General features: G+C 37.6%; 1 protein-coding gene across 3 annotated transcripts in view; it reads left to right on the forward strand.

Annotated features, from left to right (window-relative positions):
* LOC136860653 (uncharacterized) overlaps positions 1 to 17,295 on the forward strand; it is a 314,102-nt gene that overhangs the window by 249,408 nt on the left and 47,399 nt on the right. For all 3 annotated transcript variants that reach the window (XM_067138771.2, XM_068225548.1, XM_068225547.1), the window contains one exon: positions 13,298 to 13,441. In XM_067138771.2, coding sequence (XP_066994872.2) covers positions 13,298 to 13,441 — 144 coding nt within the window. The remainder of the gene's footprint in view (positions 1 to 13,297; positions 13,442 to 17,295) is intronic.

Genomic DNA, 17,295 nt, shown 5'->3' on the forward strand with positions numbered 1-17,295 from the left:
AACTCCACAGACGTTTACAAAAACCTCTGTAAGTTACTTCCCGAATCTATAATCTCTGATCAGTTAGTTCTACATAATGCCCAACAGATGGCAGAACATGTCAGAGATCAAATTCACACTCGAAAGTGAACCGGGAAACTCAAATAAATTAAAATTCTCGTGCATCGTTTATAGACGGGCGTAGCACTGGTGGACCGGCCGCGTCAGCCCGTCTATAGGTGGGCGTAGCACTCATCAGGTTAAAAAAAGAACACGTCAGCATAGCCTTTCAGTACAGTAAATAACATATTCCTCAACCACAATAAGGTCAATAATAATAACAACGTTTACTCAAGATCTGGTGTTTATAGGTTAAAGTGTACACAGTGTGGGTTCACGTATCTCGGTCAAACAGGGAGAAGCTTTTACACAAGCTGGCTCAGTCAACTAGAAAATGAAACTCAGGAAAGTAAGGAATTTCAAGTTACCCAGTTGCAACAGTCAAGTTTTAGGGAGGAAGGGGGTCTAAGACTGCTCTTGGTAAACTGTCAAAGTGTAGTAAATAAACAATTAAAATTCGGTACATTGATGGAATCTTATGTGACTGATGTGGTGATACGAGTGGAATCGTGGTTGAGAGAAGGGGTGGGTAATAGAGAAGTGTTTTCAGAAGGGTACACAGTCTATCGTAGAGACCGAGGAGATAAAAAGGGAGGAGGGGGGGGGTTTTCTGGTGAAGGAAACTTATTATTCACGTGAATGGTTTACCGATGAAAGGGATGAAATATTAGGGATAAAATTAGTTTGTGATAATATGAAGGAGATGGGAATTATAGGAAAATACAGGCCTGGAAGAGAGGAAAGAGACATGGATACATTTGAGAAAATAATAGATTATACTCATAAAAACAATAATAATGATATGGTAATAATAGGGATGTAGGCAGAGAAAGTTCGCGCCAGATAGCGCTCGTGTACTACTGGGTAAGCGCAAGGCGATCGTCTTATGTTTCTCCCAGTCAGCTGCGAGAAATGTACAGATTGTGACCAAGTTTCCTAAGCTGAAGCCTACTATATATTCTCTAATTTTACTCCAAGACGATATTAATTATTTGTACAGGTTTATCCCCTAGTATATTATGGACGATTTTCAGCCTTTAAGCGTTAAACAGCTGAAAAATGAGCTACGGACCAGAGGCGCTAAAACTAGCGGGAGGAAGGAAGAATTAGTACAGCGGTAATTACAAAATTCTAACACGCTTTATTATCTAAATAATGAATAGGAGTCAGCATGCCTTTTCTTAAAGATTACAATTACTTGATTATTGTACATTAAGAAATATATAAATATACCTCCACAAGACTTATATCATAAATAGAGATTTAAATACGCACTTACTCTACTTGCTTATAGTCTTCAATTCACGTATTTTTTTAGGTTGATGGCTTACATGAAACTGCAGATACAGCCTTGTCCACCACCAAAGGCATGTGAATTTCTTCAGTTTCCTAGTACTGGATCCTTTGAAGAATTGACCATCAGCCATAAGGTGAAGATCACCATCACAAATGTGCATTTGATGGATTATTTTGTATTTAGAAAATTGGAAATAGATGGAGCACCTGTTTCCAACTACAAATCATTGTGTGATGCTGGATACAGACTTTTCAGTGAAAAGTTTGTTTTGTTTATAAAATGTTTTTTTTTCAATCGAATGAAATTCTAATATGCAGTGCTCTGAAATCCGAGTACACAAAACATAAGAGCTGTAATGTGAAGCTTATTTTAGGAGTACCTGGTGACATTATAGGAGGGGAATGTGAATGTGTTGCTGGAGCAGGCCCCAAGGCATGTTGTAAGCATATTGCTGCTGTAAGCTATGCATTAGAGCACTTCTCCAAGGCTGGTATTATTCAGTGTTCAGAAACATGCACCCGAAATTTACAAATTTTTCACCACCCCCCTTCCAAACGGTTGAGGCCAGTTAGCCCTATGAAAGTGGAATGTTTGCCCTTGGAACAAGTTTTCCAGGAACCCTGTCGTGATGTTAGGCCATTGTCAGGAGTTAATCAGCCTGGATATCAGCAATATATTGAAGGTATTGTGAAAAGTTCCCAACATAAGCTTGCTTTTTCTTTTGCTCTAAAAAAAAGAACAGTCCGGCTGCTTTGATGTCATTCATGACCACCATTATGGTGAGGATCCATGCGCGACACAAGCTGAAAATCTTGTAAGAGTCAATGATAAGGAAAGGAAGAAAATTGAGGAAAATACTAGACAACAATCCCAGCAAAGTATATGGTTCAAAGAGAGGAAATATCGTTTGACAGCAAGTAATTTTGGGAAAATCTGTCACTCAAAAACTCCTAAAGCCCTAGCAAAATCCTTATTCAAGGGAAGTTTGTTTTGCTCCAGTGATATGAAATGGGGACTTCAAATGGAAGACTCAGCAAGGGACAGATATTCTCAGCTAACAGGCCATGTAGTCCAAAAGTGTGGCCTAATTATTCATCCTACCAGACATTATCTGGCAGCATCTTGTGATGGATTAATTGGACAGGATAGAGTCTTGGAACTTAAAGGGTTGCCAAGTAATAAAAATGAAGCTATTTCAATCAAATGTGTTCCATACTTGGGCGAAAGCAGTGGTGCAGTGATACTCAAGAAAAATCACAACCATTACTTCCAAGTGCAAGGCCAGCTGTTTGTTACAGGCAGACATTATTGTAGCTTTGTTGTGTACACTGCTGTTGACATGCTAGTGTTGGAAATAGAGAGAGTGATGACGTTTTCATTCATGAAATGGTGGCAAAATTAGACAAGTTTTACCATGAATATTTTGTTCCAGTCATTCTAACCTGACATAATGGTTTTACTGAAATTGCATAACATAAAACATACAAATATTATCCTCCCTGAAAGACGAATTTTACTGACATGCAATTTTGACTGCAGTATTTTGTATGTTTTAGCAAGTCCTAAGGCCTGTTCTATGTGTATTCTTTTAGAGGCTATCCTCCTAGTTTCAATGTTTTCTGATGGAGTAAACTGCCTTTTGCCTTTCAGAAATGGTGGGATATTTAATGTTACATCTTTAGTGCATAACAGATCCTGAATGTTGAACCCCCTATCTGCCAAAACTGAATCTCCTTCTTCCAAGAGATCTAACATTCCTGATCTGATAAATAACTGCCTATCTGATATTGCCCCACCACATGCATCAGATATGAAACTTATGAAACCAGATGGATTTATACCTATTAATACCTTTGTTGTGTTTGCATTTTTGTATGTAGAAAATGTAGCTTCCTGTGCTGTAGGGTTCTTACGTTTTGCTATTGTAATCTCAGTTGCATCAATTATTGCTCTAGTCGAGGGGTATTTCTGTCTAAAAGCAAGGGGGCTGTTTCCAAGGACATTTTCTCTATCAGGCCATATGTTCAACTCTTTAAATTGGCAGTACATGAAATTAATCCAAACATTAAATATTCTTCCAACAGTAGTTTTATGGATTCCGAAGTTAAGGCCTAGTTCCTGGTCAGATTTGTTGGTCCTTAGCTTCATAACTGTCAATAAGAAACACAGTCTGGATTCAAGAGGGAATATTTGTAAATTGTATCTGTTTTCTCCCAAAACAGCAAACACCAAATTAAAATGTTGGATGTCTGCAAACCCTGTATAAAGCAATACGGCATCAGGATTATTCATTATTTGCTCAACAACCAAATTACCTGTAGTATTTGTCTGAGTACTGACGTCTTTGAAAATGGGAGTTACAGATGTTACATTCACTTCTTCGGGTATATTCACGATTTCTTCCCGTACTTCAATGGGGATGATTTCTGCAGATTCCAATATTATAAGCTTATCGTGGTAATCCGGCGATTTTCTGGTGTATGGCCTCTTCCTTGTTTTGTGTTCGTGGTCCATGGAAAAAGCGATTGAACAGCGCCCGGTTTTAATCTTGCCCTCTCACCTTTAAATGCCTAATCACTTTATAGGTAGAAAATACGAATTATTTCCGTTCGTAAGTCGCACTTACCCAACAAAGTTTTCGTGAAGTCTCCGGGTTGAAAGTGATGGGAACACACTTTAATATTTTCGGTCAGATTCTTCTCACCGAAATGTTTCCTTCTAATAGCATGTAACCATTTCTTCCTCATTTCTTTATTTTGTGGAAACTGATGAAACGAAAACGAGCTTCCCTGATTTTTACAAAGAGGAACACTACAATAGCTCGGCATAGTCACGAAAATAACAATTTAAACAACTTAAATTCGTGGATATCAGCGGCATGAGTACACAGGAGACAAATGAAGAGCGCCTTGCGCTTACCCAGTACAACAGCACTGCGCTCTATCGGTGCTAGTTCTATACATCCCTATTGGGGGAGATCTAAATTTCCCTGATGTTGAATGGAATGGAGCTGCAAGTGAAGCCCATGAACAGAAACTGGCAAATAAGTTAATTTGGGAGGGAGGATTTACATAAGTAGTACAAGAACCGACTCGTCTCAATAACTTACTAGATGTATTCTTGGTTAAACCATGGGAAATTGTTGATAAAACTGGGGTAATTGAAGGAATAGGAGACCATAAGGCTGTAATAACGGATGTAGGACTCGTACAAAAAAGGCTTAATAAGAGGGTTGCACAAGACAAGAAATTGTACAGAAAAACTAAAGTTGATGAATTTGGGACTTTCCTTAAATCACAATTCAGTTGTTGGATAAGTGAAGGGAGTAATGTGGATACACTTTGGACTAAATTTAAAGGAATCGCAGGTTATTATAAATTTAAAAAAAAATGTGTGTGAATAAATTAATTCCATCCCCTGGTCTAAGGAGTTGGACAGCCAAAGTAGGGGACTGCCTGTAGGGGTGAAGTACAGTGGGGACTTCGAGGGCCCTGGGACCGCTACGGTAGCTGTGAAGGCCCTTCAGGAACTCTGAAAAGTGGTGGCAAAAGGGGCTCTGGTTAAGACGCAGCAGGTCGTTTTGCTACTTAGGTTCCAGAATGGGTTTAAAAAAAGAAAAAAAAAAGTAAATGCAATGTGAAGTTTAATCTTATACCAGTTGTATAGTATCATTTGAAGTAATTCCACATACTGTATATCAGTTAACTATATTTGTAAGTAGTACAAGAGATATTATAAGTGTATGTATGTTTAGTCATCAGCCCGAAGGCTGGTTGGATCCTCAACAGTTCCGCCATGAGCTGTCATAGATGGCCTAGGCATCACTGAAGAGGCGTACTAGGGAAATGAGGAGTGAGGTAGTTTCCCGTTGCTTTCCTCACCGAGCCAGAAGTTGCTATTACATATCAGTCTGCCAAGCCCACTGAAATGGATGCACCAACCGACCCTGTGAGCAACAGTTTCACACCATTCATAGCAGGGACTGGCTGCGTAAGGAATGGCATTACTATCATCGCTCATACCTCAGTCACTTTCATTTTGTCAAAGCCAAGGATAAGACAGAGACAGATCAATGAAAGTAACAAAATTGCTCTAGCCCATACCAGAAGACTTAGTGCAGTGTAAACACTAGGTCCCGCCAGCAAAGGCATATATTATAAGTAGAATTTTGTAAACAATATAAATTTATTAAGGTTGAGCTGTGTGTTTAATAGAAAAAATTGTTAGCGTAAATTGTATAACATTGTATTATAGGAAAATTTTTTCTTCTCTTGTTAATTTAATATTTAGTGCTTGACAATAATGTATTTTAATGTACCATTTGCCACCGAGGTAGACACCTCATTTGCAAATAAAGAGATTTTGATTTTATTTGATTTTACAAGGTATCTGGAACATTACAATGCTTCCAAACATAAGTATTCAGCCATGAGCCAGCATATGAGTGAAAACGGGATATAAATTCACCTCAATAGAGAAAGATTTGACGATCGTTAGAAGCCTAGATAAGGGGAAATTATTGAGTGAGATGGAAAACTTTTACATTTATTTGGAGCAAACTTATAATAAAAATAATAATCTTAATGACGTCATTGACAACAAAAATCCGTTATATGAGGCAACTCCAAGGTTAATCCAGGCTGTAAATCTGAATAAAGTCCCCAGTATGTTTCAGTCACAGTACACATGCGCTCCAGTTATCACACCTAATGCTAGGCCCGCCCAGTCCAAATCGAGTAATGCCTCTCAAGCAATAATACAGGCGCACAAGTTAAAACTCACTCACCTTTCCCCTCTATGCTCCGTCCCTCCATTACCGCATCGATACTTCACTAGAAGTAACAAGGTTAGTCATTCAGACACAACCGGAACAAGTGGATCCAGCTAACATCTGACTGGACAAGTAAGTTCGCCCACATTTATGGGCTATAACACTTTCATCTTTACAATTATTATGTGGGCTCTACATTCATCATTCTAAATTCCTTTTTTTCTCTTATTCAGTTACAGACAATACTCATAAATCCTACCAAAGGTAGAACAATGTACCAACCGGAGCAGTAATCCGACAAGAATGGCACAAAATTCCAAGAAACATTTTATCAGATGAGCACCTGAATAATGAATGATATTGACAATATGTTCCAACATACACGTTTAACCTCTAAAATATTACCATCCAACCATGCTTCGAGCCCAACAAGATCGACATTATACCACGGTTCTGGTTTTGTAGCTGTATACTGACGGTTAAGGCTCTGGCCTTCTAACCCCAACTTGGCAGGTTCGATCCTGGCTCAGTCCGGTGGTATTTGAAGGTGCTCAAATACGACAGCCCCGTGTTGGTAGATTTACTGGCACGTAAAAGAACTCCTGCGGGACTAAATTCCGGCACCTCAGCGTCTCCGAAGACCTTAAAAAGTAGTTGGTGGGACGTTAAACAAATAACATTATTATTGTAGCTGTATACTTACGACATAGGTGACCATCACCACCTTTGAATGAACACAGTTGTATAAACTGCCAACCTAATGATTCATCCATAAGTTGGAGAAGTTCCATTTTACGCTTTGGTCAATTTCTAGTCAACGTGAACACATTTGTATAAACTATCAACCTAATGGTTCATTCATACAGTTGGAGAAGTTCCAATTAACGCTTTGGAGATTTTCTAGTAATTGTATGATAATTTTAATTGCTTCCTTGTCACAAATTCTGGATTTTAATTAATGTACACATTGCAAATCTATGTAAATATCACCTAAGCACAACGTTTTGTAAAAAAAAAAAAAAATTTAAGCATACGACCCTTGTATTTAGTTTTAAGTTCTAATGTTTAATTGGTTTAAAGACTTGACCTTAAGATTATTACTAGCCTGAAGATGCCCAAAACTAGGGCGAAACATGTTCCTAATTAGTATATGTAATTCATGTAGGATTTCATCACTACAGAATATAATTGTGTTGAATAGGTGGACACAGTAAGTTTTATTCTTGAAAGAATTTTACCTATTGTTATCTTCAATACGGAACAGATATGAGATTAGTTACTTGTAACTGTTTTTTAGTTCCATCTGTTATCTTTATTTTCTTCTTAAGTTTAACACATTTTTTGGATTCAATTATGTTTTATATTAACCCCTTTTTTCACTGAATTTGTCTCATCTAGTGATGTAAATATTGTGTATTGTTATTGTTTTTATTTCCACTTCTCTCTTTTATTTTTAATTTATTCCTTCATTATGTTTTTAGCAATTTTTTAGCTTGTATTGTGTAGATTACTTTAACCCCCCCCCCCCCATATTCCACTGAAGATGGCTCAAATAAGTCTAAACATGTTTGAATTTTATTGCTCCATCTAATGATGGAATTATGTTTTGTATTGAATTAGGAGGATACATTTAATTTTTCCTTTATAAAGTGAAAACCATCAATATGCAATGATTGTAATATCTTGTAACGATGATGATGATGCTAATATCTGGTGAATTAAGGGAGACACATGGATTTATTGGAAAAGTTGGAAATTTACAGGTCGCAAAAACAAACTAGGAATAATAATTTGAATAAATATGCTGCAGAAGAAAACCTGCAGTTAAAACTAGCAGATGCAGAAGGCCCACCTCATGATATGTAACAGCCGGGCTGAGTGGCTCAGACGGTTAAGGCGCTGGCCTTCTAACCCCAACTTGGCAGGTTCGATCCTGGCTCAGTCCGGTGATATTTGAAGGTGCTCAAATACGACAGCCCCGTGTCTGTAGATTTACTGGCACGTAAAAGAACTCCTGTGGGACAACATTCCGGCACCTCGGCATCTCCGAAGACCGTAAAAGTAGTTAGTGGGACGTAAAGCAAATAACATTATTATTATTATTATTATTATTATTATTATTATTATTATTATTATTATTATTATTATTATTATTATTATTATTATTATTATTATTATTATTATTATTATTATTGATATGTAACAGCTGCCTCCCAGGAATGTAAGCTTTTGCTCACTTTATACCTGTGTTTTATTATGTGAAGTTTCAGTAGGGTTATCATCATTTTAGTTCATTACTCCTTTTTGTAGATATTGCAGAAACACACACAACCTGGCGGATAAATCCTTTGTAGTTATCATTTTAAGGATACGCCTTATCGTAGTCTATTACCTTGTCGCTACAGACGTACACATTGAAAGGCTTCATTCAACAAGGATTTGATGCACTAAAGGGGCAGTGAAAATCACATCAAGAGACATATGGATCATCAGTTTTAACAAGTCATTTTATCCACAAACGGACTTACTTGAAATATTGTGGTTGAATAGTAATATTAGTACTATTATGAAACATACTAAGTGAATTTTATATTTGTGGCTGATGAAGGGAATGTTATATAGCTTATCAAACGAAAAATAATAAAATTATAAGCTCTTGGAAGATTATTACTAGCCTGAAGATGCCCAAAACTAGGGCGAAACATGTTCCTAATTAGTATATGTAATTCATGTAGGATTTCATCACTACAGAATATAATTGTGTTGAATAGGTGGACACAGTAAGTTTTATTCTTGAAAGAATTTTACCTATTGTTATCTTCAATACGGAACAGATATGAGATTAGTTACTTGTAACTGTTTTTTAGTTCCATCTGTTATCTTTATTTTCTTCTTAAGTTTAACACATTTTTTGGATTCAATTATGTTTTATATTAACCCCTTTTTTCACTGAATTTGTCTCATCTAGTGATGTAAATATTGTGTATTGTTATTGTTTTTATTTCCACTTCTCTCTTTTATTTTTAATTTATTCCTTCATTATGTTTTTAGCAATTTTTTAGCTTGTATTGTGTAGATTACTTTAACCCCCCGCCCCCATATTCCACTGAAGATGGCTCAAATAAGTCTAAACATGTTTGAATTTTATTGCTCCATCTAATGATGGAATTATGTTTTGTATTGAATTAGGAGGATACATTTAATTTTTCCTTTATAAAGTGAAAACCATCAATATGCAATGATTGTAATATCTTGTAACGATGATGATGATGCTAATATCTGGTGAATTAAGGGAGACACATGGATTTATTGGAAAAGTTGGAAATTTACAGGTCGCAAAAACAAACTAGGAATAATAATTTGAATAAATATGCTGCAGAAGAAAACCTGCAGTTAAAACTAGCAGATGCAGAAGGCCCACCTCATGATATGTAACAGCCGGGCTGAGTGGCTCAGACGGTTAAGGCGCTGGCCTTCTAACCCCAACTTGGCAGGTTCGATCCTGGCTCAGTCCGGTGATATTTGAAGGTGCTCAAATACGACAGCCCCGTGTCTGTAGATTTACTGGCACGTAAAAGAACTCCTGTGGGACAACATTCCGGCACCTCGGCATCTCCGAAGACCGTAAAAGTAGTTAGTGGGACGTAAAGCAAATAACATTATTATTATTATTATTATTATTATTATTATTATTATTATTATTATTATTATTATTATTATTATTATTATTATTATTATTATTATTATTATTGATATTGATATGTAACAGCTGCCTCCCAGGAATGTAAGCTTTTGCTCACTTTATACCTGTGTTTTATTATGTGAAGTTTCAGTAGGGTTATCATCATTTTAGTTCATTACTCCTTTTTGTAGATATTGCAGAAACACACACAACCTGGCGGATAAATCCTTTGTAGTTATCATTTTAAGGATACGCCTTATCATAGTCTATTACCTTGTCGCTACAGACGTACACATTGAAAGGCTTCATTCAACAAGGATTTGATGCACTAAAGGGGCAGTGAAAATCACATCAAGAGACATATGGATCATCAGTTTTAACAAGTCATTTTATCCACAAATGGACTTACTTGAAATATTGTGGTTGAATAGTAATATTAGTACTATTATGAAACATACTAAGTGAATTTTATATTTGTGGCTGATGAAGGGAATGTTATATAGCTTATCAAACGAAAAATAATAAAATTATAAGCTCTTGGAATCGGCTGAAAACTCCACTGCACAGAGTAAAACATCCAAGCCATAAAATTTTGCTCTATCGTCCAGAAGTAATAGGACCGGCCAAAAAATTTACACAAATATTCTTGGAATATATATTGAGGGGCGTTCAATATATAATGCAACACATTTTATTTCTTGGCCAATTTCGGTTTAAAACAATTGGAATTTTGTTTGGGACATCTTTGAATATTCCCGCTTCGTCTCATAGAGTTTCATTTATTTCTGGTCGGCGGCACCGCTACAACTAGCCTTCAAAATGGTGTCTGTAATGGAGGTGTGTACCAGACAGAGAGCAGTTATTGAGTTTCTTTTGGGGAAAACCAGGGCATCAGAGATATTCATAGGCACTAGCAGAATGTCTACGGAGACCTGGCAGTGGACAAAAGCACAGTGAGTCGTTGGGCGAAGTGTGTTTCATCATCACAGCAAGGTCGAAAAAAACCTGTCTGATCTCGTGCGAGCCACCCGACCGCACACAGCTGTGCCGCCTGCAAAGTTGGAACGTGCGGACACCCTTATTTGAGATGATCAGCAGATCACAGTCCAACACATCGCTGCTGAACTTCGAAACTTTTATGTCTCTGTTCGTAGTGCTGATACACTTATTCACCAGTTGGAGTATTCAAAGCTTTGTTCCCGCTGGCTTCCTCGACCCCTAACGGAAGACCATAAAGAGAAAAGAAGAAACATCTATGTGGAATTGCTTGCTCATTATGAGGCTGAAGGTGACAATTTCTTGTGAAACATTGTCGCAGGCGATGAAACGTGGATCTCACTTCAAATTGAAAAGAAAACGGCAATCCATGGAGTGACGCCACACCAACTCTCCCACGTAGAAAAAGTTCAAATCTGTACCCTTAGCTGGTAAAGTCATGGCTACGGTCTTCTGGGACTCTGAAGGTGTTATTCTGTTTGATGTCCTCCTCCTTGGTGAAACGATCAACTCTGAAGTGTATTGTGCTACTCTAAGGAAATTCAAGAAACGACTTCAGCGTGTTCACAGCCACAAAAATGCAAACGAACATCTCCTTGTCCATTATCCTTGTCCATGACACGCAAGACCTCACACAAGTCTGCGTACCCGACAGAAGCTCTCGAAACTTCAATGGATTGTTCTTCATCCGCCCGGATCTCACGCTTTCCGAGTTCCATCTGTTTGGCCCAATAAAGGATGCACTCCGTGGGAAGCACTATGTGGACGATGGGGGAATCGTCGATGCAACATGACGTTGGCTCCGACATCGACCAATCGAGTGGTACCATGCAGGCATACAGGCCCTCGCATTACGGTGGCGTACGGCCGGAGCATTGGATGGAGATTATGTTGAAAAACAGGGTAGGGCCTATTGTAGCAAAAGGATTGTGGAATAACATGCTGTTTTTGAATCCTCAATAAAACCTACCTGCTTGTAGAAAAGAATGTGTTGCGTTATATACTAAAGTCCCTTTGTACTTGCCTTTTTTCCATGTGTTTGATCCAACAGATCCTAGACTATACAAACAAATATGTGTGCTCCATTTGCTGCAATTACATTTGGTCGTAGGATGCACAGGAAACAGATTTCATTGAGATGAAGGCACTTTTCAGCCTGCTTTATTTAGTTGGAGTTGTCTGCTTCTTGTAGTAATAATGATTTTCCGTCTTGAAAATATGAATATGTAGCACGTTTAAGACATTAAATGCATTGTTGTGTATAAATATGCGGTCTGTCATCTTAGACCTCCCATTTTTATGGGCAGCATTGAGATAAATCTTGGCGAGTATCTCTCAAATATGCATGACCGAACTTTTAGAGTGTGCACCTATCAGAGGGTTAAATCTTACATCTTCATTGATTGATAACATTTTAAAATTATTTCTTAATCTAAAGGCTTTCGTTATTTCGTGACCTATGTCCCTGTAATGAATAGGCGTAAGGTTTTTAGTGCCGGGAGTGTTTGAGGACATGTTCGGCTAGCCAGGTGCAGGTCTTTTGATTTGACACCCGTATGAGACCTGCCTATCTTGCTGAGGATGAAATTATGATGAAGACAACACATACACCCAGCCCCTGTGCTAGCGAAATTAACCAATGATGGTTAAAATTCCCAATCCTGCCAGGAATTGAACCCGGGAACCTTTGACCAAAGGCCAGCACGTTAGCCATTTAGCCACAGAGCTGGACTATGATTAACTATAAACTTTATGTGGATATTGTCATGTATGTTTTAGGTCATATTTAATGTAATTTTAGGAATTTCACTAATGATGGGACAAGCCCACCTGGTGGCCATGATCATTAAGGCTTCAAATCTATATGGTCTGACACCGTGGTTAGCCAATTCGAATCTCATTGGTCGAAATAAATTTACCATCAGAATATTAGCCAGGAGGTTAGGAGAGGTGGTAGTTTTCAATTTCTAATCACTAGATTGCACGCCAAAAGACTGGATTCAATTCCAAACAACTTATGATGCTGTTGATGGTAATTTGTTCATGGGATAGGGACATTAAGCCTTGAGCAGACCCCTTGGTGCTACTTGACAGGAGTTGGCTGTGTGCCAGCACCAAATTTCACCCTCTCCCTCCCTAATATCATACATATACCATGTCATTCATTTTATCTCGGTAACTCCTCTGATGAGGGTGATATCAGGAAGGGCATACAGTCGTAAAAACTCATTACGAAGACTTATCACCCTTCGTACCCGTACCCCATAGAAAAACGAGACAAGGGTTGGACATACATACACTCATGATGAAATATAAATCCAAAAACCACTTTTGATAAATTGCATTATTGTGTGTTCATACAGACTGTGTTTTATTAATCGTGTGTGTATTGTGTTCCATTAGCACATTTTAAGATGACTATAATTCATATAATATTGTTTCCTGAATTTAGAAGTTGCAGTGTCTTTCTCCTGCTGGAGAGTCTTCACAAGAACTTCAATTTTATGATGAAGAGTCAAGTTGTTCTCGGAGCTTGCCAGTTCATTTGATTGAATTTCGCGCCTTGAACGAGGAGCTAAGTGAAGTTGAGACTAAGGTAAGAGGAATGAAATTACCTTGAATTTTCTCAAAAATATTTTGTAGTCTTATACATGGTGACATGAACGAGACAATGTAAAATTCAGGTAGCTTTCATCTGCAAAGAAATGCAGTTGATGAATATAGCAAAATTATTTTCTAAGCTTTTAGGACGTGGTCGAATTGGGTTGGTATCTCTTAGAAACTGCATCCAGCATTCTGAAGAGGTCTGCTCTCTCTTTGAAGGTCAGTAATGAACTGATGCTGTGGCTGTGCACTCCAGACATATAAGAAGGTGGCACACTGTTGACTGCGCAGTCTGGATGACTACTTGTGCCATTCAGGGTGTTGGGTGCTGCTTGATCGCTGACTGGCAGTCGCTGGTGGGTTGTGCTTACCCCTGATTGTTTGCTGCTCCTGGTACTTACGAAAGATCACAAAATGACTATTACGTTGGATTTAAAGATAAAAAATTGGGGCAAATGTTCATTTATAGGAAGAGGAATTAGGAATTGGAATAATTTATTAAAGGAGATGTTTGATAAATTTTCAACTTCCTTGAAATCATTTGAGAACAGACTAGGTAAAGAACTGATAGGGAAATTGCCAGCTGGACAACAGCCCTCAATGCAGATCAATGGTGATGACCGATTGACAGTAAATTAATTAATTAATAATGATGATGATTGCATAATGGTTATAATTTTTGAAAAACAAAAAGGGAATTTTTCCCAATATAAATATTTATGCATTGTAAACATCATAAAACTAACATAAAATCAGTAAAATGAAGATAAATAACAGACATAATATAAACATATCAAGATGTTGCAAATTTGTACCCTCAGTGATAATTTACAAAATACAAAGGTCGATCAAATATAAACAGGATTTTTGTTCCTGGACATCAACCGTTGGTTGGACTGGTCCCATGCTACTGCAATGTTTAGGCAGGACCGTTGAGAGTGGGGAGAGTGTACTGTTAGATATTTTCCGTCGTTTCGTCAGCAACGCTCACGATGTTGGAGCAACAGGTGCACCCCTGCACTGCGCAACGCATTATTATAAAATTTCTTGCTCGTGAAGGAGTTCCAGTAGCAGAAATTTGCCAGAGTTGACTGCACAGTTTGGTGATCAAACATTGTCAAGGAAGCGTGTGTTTGCCTGGCATAAAAAGTTCAAGGAAGGACGAGACGTGTGGAAAATCAGCAATACGATCGCCGTCCTCGGACCAGCATTACAGACGAAAACATTTGTGCTGTTGAAGACATTATTGATGACAATCGACGGGTGAGAGTATCAGATATTGCAGAGTAAGTCTGAATCAGTTATGGGAGCTGTGAAGCAATGACGTGCTGTTCCGTAAAGTGTATTCTAGATGGGTCCCTCGTCATTTGACTGAAAATCTGAAGTTGAGACGTTTGCAGGTCTGTCAGAGGCTTACAGCTAGGTTTGTGGAATAAGGTGATGCATTTTTGAGTCGGATCATCACCTGCGACGAAACATGGGTCCACCACTATACTCCCAAATCCAAACAAGCCAATAAGGAGTGGCGGAGGAAAGGGGAGGCAGCACCAGTGAAAGCAAAGACTTGACTGTTAGCTGGCAAGGTTCTTGCAACCATTTTTTTCGATCGGCGAGGCATTTTACTGATTAATTTTTTTGCATGTGCGACGCAGAATCAATGCTGCTTACTACTGTGAGCTGTTGTACAAGGCGAAAGTTGCATATCGCCGCAAAAGACGAGACCAACCAATTCGACAGGTCATCCTCCTCCAGAACAATGCGCGGCCCCCATACTGCAGCTCTGTCTCCAAGCTACAGCAAATGCACTAACTACACTTGATCATCTTCCTTACACCCCAAACGTATCGCCTTGCAATTTCCATTTGTTCGGACCGTTTAAAGAAGCTCTAGGAGGGCAACAATTTGAAGATTACAAGAGTGTGGCTGGTGACACAACCCTGTTTTTTTTTTTTACGATGAGGGCATCAAAAAGCTGCCCATGCGCTGGGACAAATACATTTCCAGAGCAAGAAACTATGTGGAAAAATAAATTGTAATTGCTTTGTGTTTTCCGATAAATTAAATTAAATAAAAAATAAAAGTCTTGTTTATAGTTGATCCCCCCCGTATGATTGATATAATTGAAATATGATTTACTACCATATTTACGTGAACAATTCCCGCATCCTAATTTTAGGATTATTTTGAAAAAAATGAAATTAACTAAAATTCCATCGATAGAGTAACGTAGGCATAAACAAACATTTCATTTTGACGCAAATGTAATGGACTGATATAACTTGAAAACAATGTTCTTTAACTCTTGGGTAAGTAATGTAAGTATCAAGATCGAATCTTTATTATTATTACTATTACTATTATTATTATTATGACTTGTGAGGTATGGCTATGAAGTGTTTACATCCATTTATTATTATTATTATTATTATTATTATTATTATTATTATTATTATTATTATTATTATTTACGGACAATCGTATTATTTGTCAGGTTATGCCATTAAACATGTGCTGTATATATATTAATATGTGTTTATTTAATGGAAGAACACCACATTAATAGTATATATACTATATGTATATATATATATATATATATGTAATATATGTATATATGATGAATAATCCACTACAGTATTGTGGAACGCGCTGTAATATCCAGAATGGCGTATCTTTGACACTAGATCAGGCCATTCCAACACCAGCGCTGCACTCAGCAACACCGTTCCCCTCCTTCCCCACCTACTCCACGCAGTGCATTGTATTTTACATCAAGAATAATTATGTGCAAAAAAGTTTTGCAACTCTAAATATGTTATGGATACTGTGTCAAAATGTGTGAATTTTTTGCAGAAAGTAAGGTTTGAACCATCCGGGGTTCAAAGAATTTTTAAAAGATCTCGAGGCAGAATGTAGGGACATTCCCGTTTATTGTATTGTGCGCTGGTTAAGTTGCGCGAAATTGCTAGCAACCTCCTTTGCAATAATTGAAGAAATTGCTCTGTTAATGGAGATGAAAGGTTCTCTACAACCAACTTTGCGGAATAAACAATGGGTAGCTGACCTCGCTTTCTTGGCGGACATAACGTCTTATTTGAATGATTTAAATATTTCATTGCAAGGGAGAAACATTGATTAGCACCACGTGTGATGGAATTAAGGCTTTCAAAATGCAGAGTTTGTTATTGAAAAGTCAGCTTGAAGCCGGAAATTTTGACTATTTTACTTCATTAAAATCATTACATTTGTCTACTTACAAATATCTTAGAGACTATCAGATGTTGTTACAGACTTTGCACCATGAATTCAATTCTCAATTCAAAGAAATAAATGATATGGCACCTCAACTTGAAATATTTATGACACCATTTTCAGCACGTCCTGAAAAATCACAATCATATTTCCAAACAGAGCTGATAAAACTACAGTGCAACGCAATCCTAAAGGACAGGTACTACCACTACGATGGTGATTTAATTTCCTTTTACAAAGGTGTTCATCCACAAGAATTTCTCAGACTTCATGCACTTGCCTTAAAATTTACGTCAATGTTCGGTACAACCTATGCATGCGAACAGATGTTTTCAATTCTGAATTTAAATAAATGTAGAACTAGGACTTCTCCGTCTGATGTTGTCTTAGAGGCTGTGCTTAGAATTTCTACTGCCAAATCGATTGTACCCATTATTAGTAAATTAATTGCCGTAAAACGATGTCAACAATCGACTTACACACTAAAAGTACATTGTGGCAAACGCAATGTCTGTACAGAATGAATTGTTTGTTTATGTGTTCACAGAATTGTCATAAATAATATTGTTTTCATAAGCTGCGCGCTGACTTGAC

This window comes from Anabrus simplex, chromosome 1 (assembly GCF_040414725.1).
Source record: "Anabrus simplex isolate iqAnaSimp1 chromosome 1, ASM4041472v1, whole genome shotgun sequence".
Taxonomy (NCBI): Eukaryota; Metazoa; Arthropoda; class Insecta; order Orthoptera; family Tettigoniidae; genus Anabrus; species Anabrus simplex.